Source organism: Numida meleagris, unplaced genomic scaffold (assembly GCF_002078875.1).
Source record: "Numida meleagris isolate 19003 breed g44 Domestic line unplaced genomic scaffold, NumMel1.0 unplaced_Scaffold252, whole genome shotgun sequence".
Taxonomy (NCBI): Eukaryota; Metazoa; Chordata; class Aves; order Galliformes; family Numididae; genus Numida; species Numida meleagris.
In genome coordinates, this window is record NW_018364327.1 from 152,556 (window position 1) to 170,690 (window position 18,135).

An 18,135-nucleotide genomic window follows, 5' to 3' on the forward strand; every position below is an offset into this window, starting at 1 on the left:
TGACTCCTGTGGGAGTCTCCTATGACTGCTACTTTTCTTCAAAATTTCACTTTAGATATGCAGAGTCTTGAAAGTCACTCATAAGCCTCATTAGTGCATTTTGGTCTCACGATAGCCTGCAAAGTCATCACAAAGTGTTCTCTGGTTCATTCTAGTAGTAGCTGATGCAACTGAGTACCTGGACAAAAAAGACACTACTTGCTGCAATTTTGGATTTTTTCCAAAAGAAAGATGGACGTTTTGCTGTTATCCATCCTCCCCTTAACAGAAGCTTGAGAATGGCTTCTTATAAATCTGTTCATGATTACTGTGTCTAAGGTAACTCTGTTTAAAGGCAAATTCAGTAAAATAATATCACCAAATGGTCTCTGTTATATAACTTTAGTTTACCCTGACTCTCTGAGGTTCTGAGCAGTCTCAGCAATAATATTATGAGAAGATTAACTACAGTTTTCATGCAGTATAATGAAAGGAATAGTCCAAGAGTAGATCAGCAAAGAATTACTGAAGAAAACAGTGGTAGGTAGAAGACATACTAATACAGCAGATTTCTTTCAAGGCTTAGGGTTCATAACATTTATCTTCTCTAATTGAGTACTTTTTGGGCAGAAGTATTTTAAAATTTCAGTTATCCAGTAAACTTCTAAGAAGAGACAGGAAAAAACAGATTAACATTCTGAATTGAGGACTGTTTCTTTTTAAAGGAAACATCACTGCACAAAGACAAATGTTTTGAGATACATCTAGGTCTTAGTAAGACAACTGTTATGGCTTATAAGGCCATGGTACATAGGAAAGACTGTCTGTGAAAGATAGGCTTTTAATGAGATTGCATAAGCGAAAAAAAAAAACAAAAACAGTTTCACAGTGGAAGAAGCTGTCCTGAAAGCAAAAGAAAATATCCATTAGCACACAACACAATGTGGTAAAAGAGGCGTGACCAGGAAAACAACAGACATAAGAACGATAAGGGTGCAATGGATTTGGCACCACCCACATTCAGTGCAGTGAAGGAGGTTTGTGGAAAGACCAGATGCATCCAGGTTTCTAGTACACGTCGATTATTCAGCAGTAGATAAGACAGTCACAAAGTGTACAAAGTAAACCATATTTACAGACACACTACGCAGGAAAACAGCAAAGCAAAATGCACACAATTTGGCAAAAGCTCCTAGCAGAGAAATTTAGCAATAATGCAATGTTCCTTATAGCTGCTGTACAGGATCAAGAAAGAAGTGTCCAGGAAGTATTTTTAAATCATTTCATACATATACAAAAAGTATATATGGAATTCAAATATGACACAAGAGAAAAAAAGTATACAAAAAAAGTCCTATCACCATGATGATACTGATGTCTTTTGCATCTTTAAAACTATATGAAATATTAGCAAGTATATAAAGGAAAACGTCAAAGTCTAGGTATTTAATAAAAACATGTACAAAACTAATACTGGGACAAAAGATGTAAAATAATTGCACCTTAATTAAAAAAAATAGAAGTGAGTCTTTAATCTTATGAGATACTTCATAACAGAATATTAAGTTCTTCATTATGTTTGCAGGCAGATCATATGATCAAGGTGCATGCAGTTCCACAGCTATTCGGACTGTTGCAACTGCCATTAGCAGTAATGTGTAAACAAAAGAAAAAAGCCCTGTAGATCACGCCTCACATGAATATAATGAAAAAGGTGATGAACTCACTGCGGTGTTTCGTCTCAATTACTGCACAAGAAATGAGAAAGCTGTTGTGATACAGTGCGTTATCTTTTAAAGTGCTTCTAAGAAAAATAAGGAGGAATGCTAAAATTTACCTCCTACAGTTGATGTCATCTGTCATCTCTCCAGCTCTCACACACTGCATGTATTAGGCATTCAATGTGAATGCCAGCAGGTCAGCCCAAGCAGAGAGTAGAGACACATTTTTCAGCTCTCTGGAAAACAGCAATTCAAGAAGTAATTTTTATTGTAACTATTGCACATGGGATTTTTAAGAAGAGTTAAATGATAGACTAGAGGAACTGTTTGGAATTAGCCATTATCAATGAGTACTGAAAAAACTACAAAATTATGGCAAAATTATAATGTCAGGAAAAAATACTAGGTGGTACAATCTAAAATTGGATCATAGTCAACAGAAAGCAGGTGTGGCTGCGTTAATCATTTTAATTATGTCCAAGAATAGAGGGGGTATCAAACTCTCCAGAGTTAGTGCTTAAAGCCATTAAAAATGTGTTTCTTTTTATAAAACTTTAAGTACATAGTGAGGATGATAACTTAGGCCAACAGAAATGTAGAGCAACTAAGAGAAAGATGAAAATAGTACTGAGATCACAGTCCAGATGAATTCACAGATGAATTCATTGTCTACCAAACAATGAAAAAAATAGTCATTTATTTGTTCTGATTAATGCCAAACTATGTTTATCATAATGTGGTATTTTACAACATTTTACCAAATAGTGTGGTATTTTACCACATTAGGGATATTTTACCTCTTTTTTTTTTAATGTAACAGATATGGGTACACATGGAAAGCGGAAATTAAACAAAATCCATTCTGATTCAACAAAAATACTGAAAAATCCTTAAATCTTTCCATGCTGAGTCTACAACAACAACAAAAAAGACATACAACATGAAAGAGGCATATAATTGTTTTTTAAAATGTGTGTAATAGAATACTCTTAAAAAATGGATTCTATATTGCCTTTTTTCCAGTCACCAGGGGCTTCATCTGACTGCTATGACTTTTCAAATATCACTGAGAGTGGCTTGGCGACTACACCAGCCAATTCCCCCAGTTCCCAACTTCCACTCTAGGGCTGTGTGTAGAGCAATTGCTAGTGAAGACAGCCCTCTCCTTGTCTGTTGTTATCAGGCTGCCTGTTTTGCTCACTGGAACAAACTTTCCTTTTCCAGTTGATGTACCCACAGAAGCCTTTCTTACCCTTCTTTGTGCCCCCTGCAAAGTTCAGTTCCAGCTGGGCCTTGCCCTTCCTAACCCCATCCTTACACAGTCTAGCAGCATTCTTATACTATTCCCAGGTTACCTGAACCTGCTTCCACCTCCTGTGCATTTTCTTCTTGCTCTCCTGTTTGACCAGCAGGTCCTGGTTCAGCCAGGCCAGTCTCTTGCCTTCCTTTCCTGATGTCCTACACCTGAGAATGGAGACCTCTTGTGCCCTAAGGAAAGCTTCCTGAAAGATCTGCCAGTTCTGCTCCCCTGTCTTGTCCTTGAGGACAGATTCCTAGGGGCTTTTGTTGACTAACTCCCTGAAGAGCTGGAATTCAGATTTCCAAAAATTAAGCTTTCTGATTTTGCTTTTTGCCTGTCCTATATCCCTGAAGAGTGTGAACTCCGCCACTAAATGGTCACTACAGCCCAGTAAACCTCCAGTCCTGATGTCACAAATCAGTTCCCTCAAGCTGGTGAGCAACAGGTCCAGCACTGCATCCCCCCTGGTGGGGCTGTCCATTACCTGGCTCAGAAAGTTATCCTTGATACTTTCCAGGAGCCTCCTGAATTGCCTACAGCTTGCCGTGCTACTTTTTCAGCAGATGTCAGGGTGGTTGAAGTCCCCCACAGGACACGAACCTGTGATTGGAGTGTCTCCTGTAGCTGGAGGAAGAAGGCTTCATCACTAGGCTCTGCTAGATCAGGTGGCCTGTAGTAGACCCCAACTACAAGGCTCTCTTTGTTGCCTCAGTCTCTAACTCTGACCCATAGGCTTTTGATTCACTCAATGCCTTTCTTCAGGGACAGCTCTTCACACTCTATTCTTTCCTTGATGAAAAGGTCAATGCCTCCTTTCCTCTTTCCTTGCTTGTCCCTTCTGAACAGCTTGTAGCCATCAGTTGTCAATCGTGGGAATCCTCCCACCAGGTTTCTGTGACAGCAACTACATCGTTTTTTTCCAGTAGTACAGTGGCTTCCAACTCTTCCTGTTCAAGCTGTGTGCATTGGTGTAGAGGCACTTTAGCCAAGTAGCTGGCCTTGTCACCTTCTTGGAGGATAACTCCTAAATTCCCTTGAAGTATTTGAAGTTAGTCTCCCTGTTGCCTTCATCATCATAAGATGCAGCATGTTGAAGGCCTCTACTAGGACCTTGTTCCTCTAACTTAGCTATGCCATCCCACACCTTGTCATAGGCAGGCTCACTAACACTCCCTTTCCCCTTCAAACCCAGTTTAAAGCCATGTCAATGAGCTCGGACAGGTCCTGGGCCACAGTTCTTTTCCCCCTTTGACCCAGGTGGATCCCATTCACAGCCATCAGACCACGTGCCAAATAAACTGCCCGATGGTAGAAAAAGCCAAAATTCCTGCGGTAGCACCAGCCTCTTAGTCATGTATTTATCAGATGGGATTTCCTGGTCCACTCAGTGTTCCTCCCTGCCACCAAAAAAACAGAGGAAAACACCACCTGTACTCCTGCTCTATCTACTAACTGCTCCAGCTTCCTGAAGTCCCCTTTGATAGCGCTTAGGCTGCTCTCAGTGAGCATTTCTCAGTGAGCATCTTCATCACTGCCAGCCTGAGCTATCAGTAAAGGATAGTAATCAGAGGGGTGAATCAGACTAGGGAGTTTCAAAGCTTTTGAAAGCTTTTGAAAACATTGCATGATATGTGCACAACTTCCTGAAAGGAGGTTGTAGCAAGGTGGAGGTCGGTCTCTTCATACAGGTAACAAGCGACAGGACAAGAGGTAATGGCCTTAAGTTGCACCAGGGGAGGTTCGGGTTGGATATTAGGAAAAATTTATTCTCAGAAAGAATAGTGAGATGTTGGAACAGGCTGTCGAGGGAGATGGTGGAGTCACCGTCCCTGGAGGTTTTCAAGAAAAGGATAGATGTGGCACTGAGGAACATGGTTTAGTGGGCATGGTGGCGATGGGCTGATGGTTGCACTAGATGATCTTAGTGGTCTTTTCCAACCCTAATGATTCTATGATTCTGTGATTCATTAATAGTATGTTTATCTGTTTCTTCGTACTTTAGACCAAGTGCAAGTAAAAGAGAAAAAAAAAAAGAAATCAGCCACAGCAATACTGGAGAAAAAAGGTTCAATGATAATTTCAATATGCCTAATAGAAATTGACAATTGATGTATTGGAATACTAAGGAAGCCAACACCTACTTAGCAACATGCTAATCAGAACTGTGGTGAGTCATATCAAGGACATATTCACTAGATATTTGTGACAAACTATTCCTAAAATAAACCCTGCTTCTATAGGTGTTCAGCTGTATGCATTTCAATGAGCTGAAGGCTCAAATAATAATTTCTTAGCAGTCTGCTATGGTTTGAGCTTCAAATCAGTAAATCAGAAGTAAGAGCTATATTAAAGCTATGTAAAGTCTACCGTGGTCAGCAGTAGATTGATAAGATCATTGAATTAATGAAACAACACCAGCCAAGAAATAAAAATGAGTGGATAGTAATTCGGGCAGGATCATGAATATTTAGGTGTACTTAGAATATTAGGAACAAAGACCTAATCCTGAAAATACTGCTTGTTTTGCTGACCCAGCAAATATGGAAAATGTACCTCCAACAAGTTATACTGAAACTCTTAGGTACCAGAGAGAGGATGCAGCACAATTAGAGCCTCTTCACACACATCACAGTTCTAACATGTCCTTCTGTCTGCGTCAAAAGATACAAGAAGTAAGGAAGTGAATTGCACTGCAGATAGCAAGGGTACTAAAATGTCCTAATGCTACTATTACATGTGGATATTAATTCTGGCTTCTACCATTTTTGCATGTGAAGACAGACACACTGCCAGGTCAGATAACTGGTGCTTTAAGAAACGTTACTCTGATGTTGGTTCCTGACCAATACACACCTACTAAAATAATTTTCTGAGACTACTATGCACATATATAGACAGCAAAGTGAACGAGCATAAAAATTCTATTTATTTTACTGTTGGAGAGTAGTTGTAAAAACATTTGAAATGTGAATTTTGAAAATTCAGACTTGTGTCTTGTACGCATTTGTGCAACTGGAACTGGAACTTGGTTTGAACTAGATGATCTTTGAGATCCCTACCAACCCAAGCCATTCTATGACTCTATGAAAAGTAAAGCTAATATTTACTGGGCAGTTCCTTAATCAAGCTGGTTTTCCTGTTTTTTAGAGATTTCTGCAGCAGGAATCAATCAGTCCTTAAGGATTTGGTGCTTCCTGTTTTTTTGGACAGTAAGAACTATGCTGAGGAGGCTTTCCAGGTAACCATATCCTAAGCTGCTTTCTGTAGCTTGCATTTCCCATCTTTTCTGTCCTCTCCTACTTTTATTACATCCTAGTGAATTTCACTTGAGAAAATAACGTACAGTACTTCTCATGTCCAAGTTTTGAGTTTCAACAGTAGGATAAAATGCGGTAATTTTACACTTCATACATTACTATAGACCTGGTGAAAAACAAGTCTACAGTCATCCAGTACGTCTTTTTATATTTTATGTCAGGGAGAACTGTTATACTTTGGGAAGAATTACTGTGGTTTTCAGAAACATCAAATGTTTACTTAATCAGTTACCAGGAGGAATATGACTTTTTCCAAGAAAAGCACATTGTGTTTTATGCCATTTCTATAACGTATCTACTTTTCTTTCTGAGGGTCTGTTTGCTATAGAGGGACTGTAAATACATTTTTAGTTTTACTAGCAAAGGTAGGGATTATTTTGCTCCGGGTCACTCAATAAAGATTACACTCCTACATATTGTCCTGTGTCACCTTCGTGTGTGTCTGCCTCTTTCACAACAGATGGCTGCCTTTCAGGGTTTTTTTTTTTATATATATATATAAGATGTAAATGGGAGACTGAAATAAAACACTCATTGCAATCCAACTTTCTGCAGTTGCTTGCATGTTTGTTGTACGCTTGTATGTCTGATAAGTTTGATGTAATGCAGTAGAATTTTCAAGAATATATTTTTGTAAATCTGTTTCTGGTTCTTGTTACTGCTGGGTCAGATTTATTTGGAAGGGTTGGAAAGGGAATGTAAATCAAGCAGATGTTATACTGTAGCACAGCAAACATTGTTTTATGAGGTATTCCAGTCCATAAAACATAACAAGAAGCAAGCTGTCTTCTGTTTTAAGGGTGAAAGAGCACACGCAGCTCTCAGGAAGGAGCCTTAACCTCTGCTTCTAACTCGGAGTGATTTCTCACACACATTTTTTCAGGGCTTTCTCTCCTCACCTTGCAGGATATGACCAAAACGCATTGCAAATCTATTTTGTGCAAAATACAAAAGCCAGCATGAAATGATTTGATTATCACCACAGAGAAAAAACACTTTTAGTGGCGTTTTCATTGCAGCTTATCGGGTGAAAGTGATTCCAAAATTCAGCATCGTGATTTTGTCTTCAGTGATTTGGTACTTTTGTGCTGTTACAGAGAAGCATAGATGTTCTCATTTCCACGGGCTTTTGTCACTGCATAAACAGAATGACTGCTGTCTGGGGGATAAAAAAGTTAAAATCGTGGTTTTAGTTCTCATTTAAAAAACAAAATTCTCGCCTTCAGATAAACCGCACCGCGCCCCGTGAGGAATCGCCACCGCAGCCCGCCCAGCCCGCTGAGAGGGAGGGGGGTGAGGGCGGGGGCTTTGGAGTATCCACCAATCGCAACGCGTGGCCGCGCCCTGACTGACAAGCCCACGTACCCAATGGGAGTCGTCACCGAAGTAGGTGGGGCGACACGGAAGGGGGCTGAAGCAGCACCGCCCATGGGGAAGAGGCGGGGGCGGAGCAACGCATCGGGGCGTGGCTATGTGGGTACGGGGCGTGGCTTCGCGCGGCTGGGGGGCGTGGCCTGACGGGGGTATTTAGACCTGGAACAGCGGGATTTGCTCGCTCAGTCGGCGCAGCGCCGGGGAGGTGCTGGTTTCGGCGCCGGGTGTCTCTGTGTTTATTTTTTTTTTTTAACACGTTTTTCTTCGGCGCGCGGGTACACGGGAGGGGCGCGTCCCAGCTGGGCTCAGCGGCTCTCAGAGCTCTTTTTTAACCGCTCTCCTCCGCCCCGTGCGCGTCTACTGAGGGATTTCTTTGCGTCCCGCGCCCGGGGGGCCGTCCCCTTCCCTACTCGCTCTCGGCCGGGGGCTCGCGGCGCTTCCCTCTGGATGCGTCCCCGCAGCCCCAGGCGGGAGGCGGCCGGGGGGAAGCGCTGCCTCCGAGGATTTACTGCCGCCCGGGACCCAGCTCCGCGCCGTCTCCTTCCCCGCGGGCGCTCCGTTGCCGCTCGGGACCGCTACGGCCGCTATGGACGAGAGATACCTGCCCGAGCTGATGGCGGAGAAGGACTCGCTGGACCCGTCCTTCACGCACACCCTGCGGCTGGTCAACCAAGGTGAGGGGCGCGGCGGGCGAGCGGCGGCCCCTTCCTTCCATCCTTCCGCGCTGCGTTGGTTCTCTCTCCCGGCTGTTGCTGAGGTGCTGCACGGCTCCGCACCCCCGTCCTGCCCACAGGACGGTGAGGGCCGGCTTCCCGCAGTCATGCTCCGGTCCGGGGTGATTTGAGATAATCTTCCGTTGTTTCATTTATAGTATATTCCAAGTTGAGTTGTTGTGTAGGATTTGTTGAAGTTTTGGGGCAGTTAACACCTTAGGTGTTTCCCTCATTTACCCCGAGGTGCTCCAGCGTGAAAGCTTACTGGTTGTAGGTTCTGGACAACTGTCACGCACCTACATCTTTGTCTCGGAACTCGTGCTTCTGTAACTCCAATATTAAGAAGCAAACAATGCGTTCGGTTGCTTTCTCCCAAAACAGCAAACGTGCTCCTTTTCAAACGTGCAGCTCCCGATAATCAGGAGTGATCCCTTTGCCTCTGACATGTCAGATCGTGCTGGCTCTTTGTTTCAGTAATGCTGAGTAGAAAAGCAGCGCCATGTGACTTAGGCTGTGTGGCTTCGTGTAAATCACCTGCCCATTACACATCTCCAGATTTACGGGTGCTGCTCAATAGGTAAACGCTATTGAGTGTTTGGGATGGTGGGGTGAAGCTAGTTATGAACTGGTCTTCCAGCGTAACTCAATGGCAGCAAAATGATTTTTGCTTCAATTGAAGTGATTGCCAAGCTGTGTGATGTACTGCACGTTACAGGGATAGGGCTAAATCAGTGTGGCTTCTTCCAGTGCATTGACATGCTGCTTGATGTGTAATCGGCTGCAAATGCCAATCTCTAAATCTGAAGGACACTCAACTGCTGTCCAAAATGTTCTGGACATACTTTTAGTTTCAGTTGTGGAATGCTTACACTATGTGACTTGCAGCTGCCTGCCCTTGGGCTGTTGATATTTTGCCTATTTATTCCAATTTTGCGTTGGTAGAAGCGCCACTGATAGTGGGAGAAAGCTCTTTGTTAACACAACTCTCTATTTCCATGTTTGTTGTTAAAGAAATGCTAAAAGCTAGCTCGATGGCTGAGAATTTAAGGCTGCAAGTTAGTGAAGTTACTTTAAATCAGTGATGGTGGAACATTTACACAATTCATACAATCAGACTTAAGTTACAGAAGTATGTAAATTATTTGAAGTATTACTTACGGAAGTACGTACTGTTCTCCAGTTATCACTGTAGAATCATTACTTTTTTAGACTGTTAGTTTTTGTAGTTCTCATTTGAATGAGCAATTAAAAGGCAGAAACATCTACCTGTCTGCATCATATAATACTTGGTATCTACCTGCATATTTGTAGCTCAAAAACAAGTGATGTATTCCATGGAAAAAAGTGGATGGACATGGTTCTAAGTCTCACTGGGTTTTTTTTGCTTACATTGGAAGCTTTGCATTAAATCTGAACACTTTGCATGTTTTTCTGTAACTGCTATCTAAAACCCTTTTAGGCAGTTGTACTCTTGAAGAACCAAGGAAGGTGGGTTGGCTAATAGAAGTGGGGAAACTCATGATTTTGAGAAAAGATGTTTAACAAAACTTTATCAGTGGCTGGTTCATTTATTTCAATTGATATTCACAGTTAAGTGAATGCGATTATTAGTGGCAAAGTGTACAGTTTTTCCTTGGTCTTCATGTGTCAGGTTCAGTGAGTTCTTTGTGTGATAGTTCAGTAAGGCAAATGAAGTGGCTTGTCTATTTTTTTTAAACCAAAGTTGGTTTAGTTTCTCCGTTTAGAATGAAGCAAGTTTCAAAGTTTAGCTTAGCCTAGGTGTGTGAGAACATCTTAGCAGTGGCTTTAAGTGCTTAAAATAACCAGCTTAATTACATAATGGTGTTTTGGTGTCTTAATAGCATTACACTTAGGATTTGCATTTGCTTTAACTGAAATACTGTAAGTAAGCCAACTTTCTTCAGAAACTTAGGGTTGATTTATGAGAATTCTATGGCTGAACTCCCCAGTCTTCCTGAGATGCTGCACCCGCACTTCAGCTTAGACAAAAGAGCCAAATCGCTGAAATAACTACCCATGTTGAAATTCAGCTTCTAGGCTAGGGAAAAGTGGTCTGTGTATAGACTTCAAAAATCTGTTAATTACAGCTTTCACACAGAAGTGGACACATTTGCAAGATACGCTTGTAATTACAAACTATAATTTGGATATATACAAATTATGTAATTGTAAATGATACAGAAAGAGCTTGACATGCTTTCTTGTTTCAGAGGAGTCACTTGAAAAACAATACAGAGATGGCTAGGATGCTTCCGGAATACTTTTATAGGCAGTATTGCTGATCTCTCAGAATTGAGGTGTCTGTCTCCCCTTGCCCTAATAAAAATCTTCAGCGTTTTGAAAGCATTAAAACTGAAGGTAGTATTTATCATTGCTCCTTCATAGTATATTGCAGTACTGTTGCAATACTGATTTTTTTGATAGGTGCTGAACACTGTTCAAGCATTTGGTGACTGTCCTTTTTGGGGCACAAAATCTGTTAATGATTTTTCTTTAAAGAGTATTGATATATTCAACTACTGCTTAAATTTTAGTGCAATATGAATCTTTTGAAGGAGACTAGACTATTTTTTCCGCTGTGAATTAGGTTTACTTGTATACTTGAACATTAAGTCTCTTTAGAAATGATTTCTTTCTGTTAACCTTTAAGCACGCTATAGGTTGGAAGCAGGCATGTTCCTCATATATAATTGTGTCCATCCTAGTAAGATCAATTTGCAGCTGGTACCAGGCAATGGGAACTGGAATATTGCCTGGTTACTATCTTAAAGGTTCTGTAAGCAAAGAACCTTGGGAAAGATACAGCTCTGTGAAAGAGCAAAAATTTGGTATATGTATTATGTGTCTTTGTATTTTTCCAAGTTACAACTGTCAGCTACTCATTTTATATGCAAAAACTGGAAGATTATTTTTGAATGTAAAAGTGATACTTCTGAAGTAAAGCTAGTTCTTTATCATTGTGTAGCTGTACTTTGCAGTATTTTTTTTGAAAGCTATTCACACTGCATGCAAGTGTTTCTAAATACTCAAGTGTATCATTGATTGTAATAACTTCACAAATGGTACTGTAAGAATGTAAAAGATAAGAGCTGCTTTATTTTTGTCATCCTCCTATGGACCTGTGCTGATCTGGCAAGTATTTTGTGAATGTTGGGTAAAGGATGTGAGAATGCATGCTGCCAGAAACTCACTAAAAACATGTTGATATGGGGAATGTTTTGGAATGGGAAGATATGAAAACTGGTGTCTAGTGCTTGTTTTATGTAATGTTAAATGTCTAGGTGGAAGGAACCCAGTAATTAATGTTAAGGTAGCTGAAATCCTTACATTAAGAGGTTATGAGCATCAGAGCCTTGTCTGAAAGACGGCTTTTACTTCGACATAGGATGGACTTCAGGAATTCTCCCTTAAGATATTATTTTAGCTATATTGAGACTTAAGGTATTGCTTCAGTTGGCAAGGCTACCTTTAAATTCCTGTCAAGAACAAGATATACAGGAATAACAAGCGTTCTGATCAGTAGATGGCTGTGTGTGCTAGCTGTATGCCAGATCACTATGCTGAGCCATGTGACTGTGTGTGATCAGCACAGGTTTGCTGACTTGTGTCCAAGGCTTCATGAGTTCAGCGATCAAATCGACATCTCTTAAAACCAGTACCTTCCTAAAAATCAGGGAAGATAGATCGTGTGAGAAGTGTACTGGCTTCCTGCGTTGTAGAGAATATTAACCTACCTTATGTTTATAGCTATTCTGTGCCTGCATTGTAAAAATTGTTAAAGCAGGAACTTAATTTATTATGCTTCCATAGGTGTTAATGATTTTGAATAAATCTATCCAGGGATGTGAGAGTTTCTGGGTGCTTACTAAGGATTTTCTTTAATTTTTTTTTTTACAAATGAGCTGTGAAAAATTAGAATTCTATGTGTTATCAAGTGCACCTTTTTGTGAACTGATAGGCCTACTTTGTGATATAAATAATCTGTTTGCTGGTGAGTCATCTTCCTGCTTTGAGGAGAGACATGACATAGGACAAACATGCATGGTAACTTCAGTTCCCAATCCCTCATGGTGCTGCACATCCTCTACTGCTGTACAGCTTCACATTGCATTTGTTTTTCATTGCAGCCTCCACAAGCAAAGGAGAAGTAACTCATTTAGAGTATTGAGTTCTTGGAGACTGGCAAAATGCTCTTTGAAGGCTATAGGCATTTTGTAAAGCAGATGGAAAAAAGCTGATGGGATTCTGTATGTTCCAAGTGATCTTGAATGAGTTAATTTTGTAATACACGCTTCAGACTGAAAGATTTTTTCAGACCAAGGCCGTGTAAGTTGTCATTCCTGGCGGTTTACTAGAAAGCAGAAACTCTATCTTCTAGCAATCAGATTTCAAAACAATAGTCTGAAAGTTTACAGTGGTTACATGGCAGGCATAATGCAAGAGAAATTCAGAAATATGAATGGGTATGGCTTGATGGCACCCCCATAAAAACAAGCAAGACTGACTTAGATTCTGTTTGTTTTTTTAACATTACTTAAAAAGTAGTAAGAACTTGAAGAAGCCATCAGAGTGTCTGTCTCTCTTGTTTCATGCAGTCTATATCTTCTCTACTCTAACGCTTCGGAAGCAGACATTTGTTGTGGTTGGCTCATTGCTTTTTCTGCAGTGAAACTGCCCTAGGAAAGCTGTAGCTTGTTAACAATTAGGATTGAGTCTAGTCTCTTAAAAGGCAGGAGAATTGATTTATCAGGTATTCCAGTCATGTTAACAGTGAAGCTGGGAAATGCAGCTAAAGATAATCATACATACTTCACCCTGGGCTCATCTGCTCTGAAGCATGACTAGCCTGCAGCTGCTCACCCATGATCACATCGAGACCAAAGCTGACTTCTAATTCACTTGCACACTTACTTTGGCAGTCAATGAGAGAGATCAAATTTAAAGGTTTCAAATTTAAGCTGACATGGTTTGTCACTTTCAATCCTTTTCGACACCATCCATGCAAATTAAAATGGTAACCTTCTGAGCACTTATTTACTGGAGAAATCAGAGAAGTCACAACATTGAATGGCTGCTCTTCTGGCCCATGGCCTGCTCTACTCCACTTGCATGTACTTAGAGTCGATTTGATATTTGTGGCTGTTGAGTTCCCTCTGTCTGATTTCAAATTGGGGTGTGATTAAGAAACAAAGTCAAGCCCTTCTTTGGAGGAGTTAAATACCAGAGTTCGGAGTTGAGCGGTCTTTATGAAGTGTGGTACTGCATGACTACTAATTAACACTGAGCAATTCCAGTAAAAAGTATCCTTAAATGGATTAGCTGGTAACTGATGTAACTAATAGCTTACAGTAAATGGGCTGGCTGTTCTTAGCTGAGCTTAATGTTTGTTATTAATAGTGATAGAAAATTAAGGATAGACACTCTGGGCAAATGGTGCATCTTGATAAAGTACTGAACTGATCTGCTTGAGTAGGACTGTTTTTGCTTGAGGGTAGTATAGCTTTGTGGAGGAATCTGGATAGCTTGGATCACTGGACAGAGTCCAACTGCATGACGTTCAACAAGGCTAAGGATTGAGTTCCTCAGTTGGGTCAGAACAATCCCATGCAGTGATATAGGCTTGGGGAAGAGTGGCTGAAAATCTGCCCAACCAAAACAAGACCTGGAGGCAACAGCTGGCTCAGTGTGAGCCACCAGCATGCCCAGGTGGCCAAGAAGGCAAAGTGTGTCCTGGCCTCCATCATAAACAGCATGGCCAGCAGTACTAGGGAAGGAATTGTCTCGTATGTGGCACTAGTAAGAAGGCAGTTGAAATATTGTGTTCAGTTCTGAGCCCCGCACTACAACAAGAATGTGGTCTTATTGAGTGTTTGCAGATAAGAGCAACAAAGCTGGTGAAAGGGACCAGAAAGCAAAACTTGAGGAGTGGCTGGGGGAAATGGGATTGTATCCTCTGGAGAAGAGGGGAAACCTCATTGTTCTCTACAACTACCTGAAAGGAGGTTGCAGTAAGGAGGTTGCAGTGAGGAGAGTTTTGTCGTTTTTTTTTTTTCCTCAAGTGACAAAATGTGGAGAAGTGGTCTCAAATGTCACCAGGAAAGATCTGGAATGGATATGAAGAAAAGAGGATGGTCAAGAATTGGAACAGGCTGTCCAGGAAAGTGGTGCAGTCTCCATGCCTAGAGATGTGGTGTGTTCTAGAGAACGTGGTTAAGTGATGAGATGTCAGGTTGATGATTGGACTTGATGATCTTGAAGACTTTTTTCAATCTAGGTGTTTCCTTGACCTGTAAAGATAGGTAACTGAGAAGTAAAAAGGTTCAAAGTCTGGTACCTGGATTGAGGCAACCCCCACTATCAGTATAAGCTGGGGAATGAGAGGATTGAGCACAACCCTGCCAAAAAGGACTCGGGTGTACTGGTGGATGGCAAGCTGGACATGAGCTAGCAACATGTCCTCACAGGCAGAAAGCCAGCTGTATCCTGGGTTGCATCAAAAGAAGCGTGACCAGTGGGTTGAGGGAGGTGATCCTGCCTCTCTGCTTTGTACTGGTGAGGCCTCACCAGGAGTACTGTGTCCAGATGTGGAGTCCTCAGGACAAGAGAGACATAGACCTGTTGGAGTGTGTTCAGAGGGGGGCCACAAAAATGATCCAAGGGATGGAACACCTCTCCTATAAGGACAAGCTGAGAGAGCTGGGGCTGTTCAGACCGGGGAACAGAAGGCTCTGAGGTGACCTGAGAATGGCCTTTGAGTATCTAAAGGGAAGCTACAGAAAAGAGAGGGACAGACTTTTTAGCAGGGTTGTAATGCAACAAAGAGAAATGATTTCAAACTTTAAGAGGGGAGATTTAGGTTGGACATAAGGATAATGTCTTTTACAGTGTGGGTGGTCGGGCATTGGAGCAAATTGCCCAGAGATGTGGTGGGTTCTGTGTCCCTGAAGGCATTCAAGGTTAGGTGGACTTGGCTCTGAGCAACCTTGTCTAGCTGTGGTGTCCCTGTTCCCCAGGTGTCCCTGGGGAGTTTGATTAGATGACCTTTGTAGGTCCCTTCCAACTCTAAGGATTCAAAGTATTCTGCAAATTGGGTGCTACATAGCAGTGATGGTAGTTCTGAGAATGACCTAAGTTAGATACTCCTAGCTGAGCAGAAGTTCCAAGTGCATAATTAACTTCAAAATTAATATAAACACATTCAAGAAGATCATAGAAAAGCCTACAAAATATATTACAGCCTTGATAAAAAGTCTGTAATCTTCTTGTTGCTCTGATTTGTTTGTGAAAATGATCATTAACTTGCAATTTGTGTGCATAACTGCTTCCTCAGAGGTAAAGGTGCAAAGAGACCCTTCAGAGTTGTGAAAGGTGTAGCAGAAAATGAAGTGAGAACTGAAGCACAGTATTTTAACTTTGGGTGCCTAGCTGTTAAATAAGACACTAAAAATAAATGGTTTCTTAACATCTTTGTTTTAAAATAGATGCATTTCTGGACATTCAGTCTTGACTAGATTTTTAGGGTTATTACAGGTAACTGCCAATATCAAGATACGTGCTAAACAACTAGGAATAATTCCAGCAAGCCTATTGCTCTTGCACTTAACAAATTTCCATTTGTATTAGAAGTATTAATGTGCTGATCCTGGTATAGTGCAGTGATAGTGGAAAAACTTGAACTTCAAATCCTTTGAGAGTTTACTAATTTTCCTCAATTTTATCAGTGAATTTTGGGCTGTGCAAAAGGAATAATCAGTAGGGGAGGATTCCTTTCTGTGGACTAGGCAGATCTAGAATGAAATCAAAATTGCTGTTGTTGCTCTGACACTGAAGATTCAGCTGCATTCATTGACTGCTCTGTGTAAATGCATTTGTACTGAAGTGTTCCTGATCATCCAGGAACAGTAACTGTGCTTTTGAAAGCAGATGTTTAATGTTTTTAGCTGTATTTTTCTCCTGTTTTGGGATAGTAGTGGTATTATTTAAAAAAATACAGAAACCAAAGGAATTTCTTTTTAATGACTTTCTGATTAGTTTGTTCCCAATGTGATGGGAGGACTTGTCACTCCTCTGCACCCTTGGGACTTCTGCTGCATGCATGTTTTGGTCTTTTCCTCTGATTTTTGCTGTTACAGATGAGACTAGTTTCTACACATATAATGTAAGTCAAAGCTGCTTTCTTCTCTACATAAGAAATCTCTACTGGGATAGATATGTATGCACAGAAATAGGGGAAAGTTTGGCCCATTTTGCTTAAGTTAACTGTTACAACCATTTTGAAATCACTTCATATGAAGCATAACTAAACATTATTATTGTCAACTCTGTCCACATGGCAGGGGGGTTGGAACAAGATGATCTTTAAGGTCCCTTCCAATCTCACTCTGTTACAGTTAAAGAAGTTCAGAAAGCTAGAGTGGTTTTTCGCTATATTAATTATCTGATAGTTTCATGCCTACTTCCAGCCTGCTTTGGTTTTAGGAGCAAGTTGCCTTGTTTTCAGGGTAGAATTACACGTGGAACTCAGCTCTGATGTCTTACGAGGGTTTCCCAAATGTTCTGTGGGGGTTGGAGAATTTTCTCAAAGTTTCTTATGAATCATTTGACTCAGTTCCTCTGTTTAGATCCTGGTTTTTGAAGCTAATCTGCTTCACTTTCAGTGGAGGATCTACAGCAGATATGTTGCTATTGCAGTGATACCTCCAGCTCTAGATAATATTTTCTAGTGCTCTCCTAATCATATCCTAGACACAGACTGGAAGGTGAAACGTGGTCCTTAATTCTTGGACTTGAAGTCTGAAAAGTATTACTGTGATCCTATTCATCTTATTCAGCACCTTTTTAAAGATTCTTTTTGCTTAGCGTACACTTTTTATTACACTGTGGTCTGGAAAAAATAAAGGTTTTTATTAGCCTACTATGTGAAAGCATGCAACAGAAGATTTGTATCTTAAAACTTAATGTTTGTGTTTTTGAAACATGTTTTACTGCAGAAACCTGTTAAGTCCGTGTGAAGCACATATCAGGAATTTCATGAGTACAGTAAAATGCTTGAGGGAATGAATATATTTCTAACACTTCCAGCCTTCGCTTTTTTCTTTCAATTTGGGGTTCTCAGGTGATTATGAAATGCTAGTCTGAGAACTTTGGAAAGAAGTGTTCCCCAGTAGGATTTGCTATAGGATAACTGAGGAGTATCGTAGTAGCTTTGAAAATAGGTAACTTCTTTGGTTGCTGTACCTCTATCAAGAAATGGTATTGTTAGCGGTCAGTCACCAAGTATTAGAGCCATCATGCAGTTGTTACTTACAGCTTTTTTCTCAACAACATTCTGAGATTCAGCGCATATCATCAGCATGACAGCATTGCTGTAGCTCGTACTGACAGCGTGTCAGCAGGGGGAGCCGGCATTTAGCCTAACGAGCGTCTGCTGCTGTGCGAGAACAAAACTGGGAAAGTGATGGTGGTCCTATTCAAATAAAGCAGGGAGCTGAACCTGAGTGCTGTATGCCATCGGTGTTCATCTGGCACCATGACTTTTGTAGCTGAACATGTTCTATCTGCTTCTGGAAATGTGGGTCCCTCCTGAAGAAAGGCAGCGTATGGTTAAATGAGACTTCAGTGCTTAGGTAATCATTTTGTTATAATCATTTTGTTAATATGACTCAGTTTAACTATGTAAATGTGAAAAGTTGATGCTCAGGGTACAAAGG

General features: G+C 41.0%; 1 protein-coding gene across 4 annotated transcripts in view; it reads left to right on the plus strand.

The window, feature by feature from the left end:
* The first annotated feature begins 7,861 nt into the window (after positions 1-7,861).
* The window catches only part of KHDRBS3 (KH RNA binding domain containing, signal transduction associated 3), a 79,909-nt gene continuing 69,635 nt past the window's right edge, over positions 7,862-18,135 (plus strand). For 3 of the 4 annotated variants that reach the window (XR_002433929.1, XM_021382603.1, XM_021382605.1), the window contains exon 1: positions 7,863-8,365. Coding sequence is in view for 3 of the 4 variants with exons in the window: in XM_021382603.1 (XP_021238278.1) it covers positions 8,278-8,365 (88 nt within the window). In the remaining variant the exon portion in view is untranslated. Of the gene's footprint in view, positions 8,366-18,135 lie in introns of all 4 variants that reach the window. The other variant, XM_021382604.1, reaches the window with a different exon arrangement.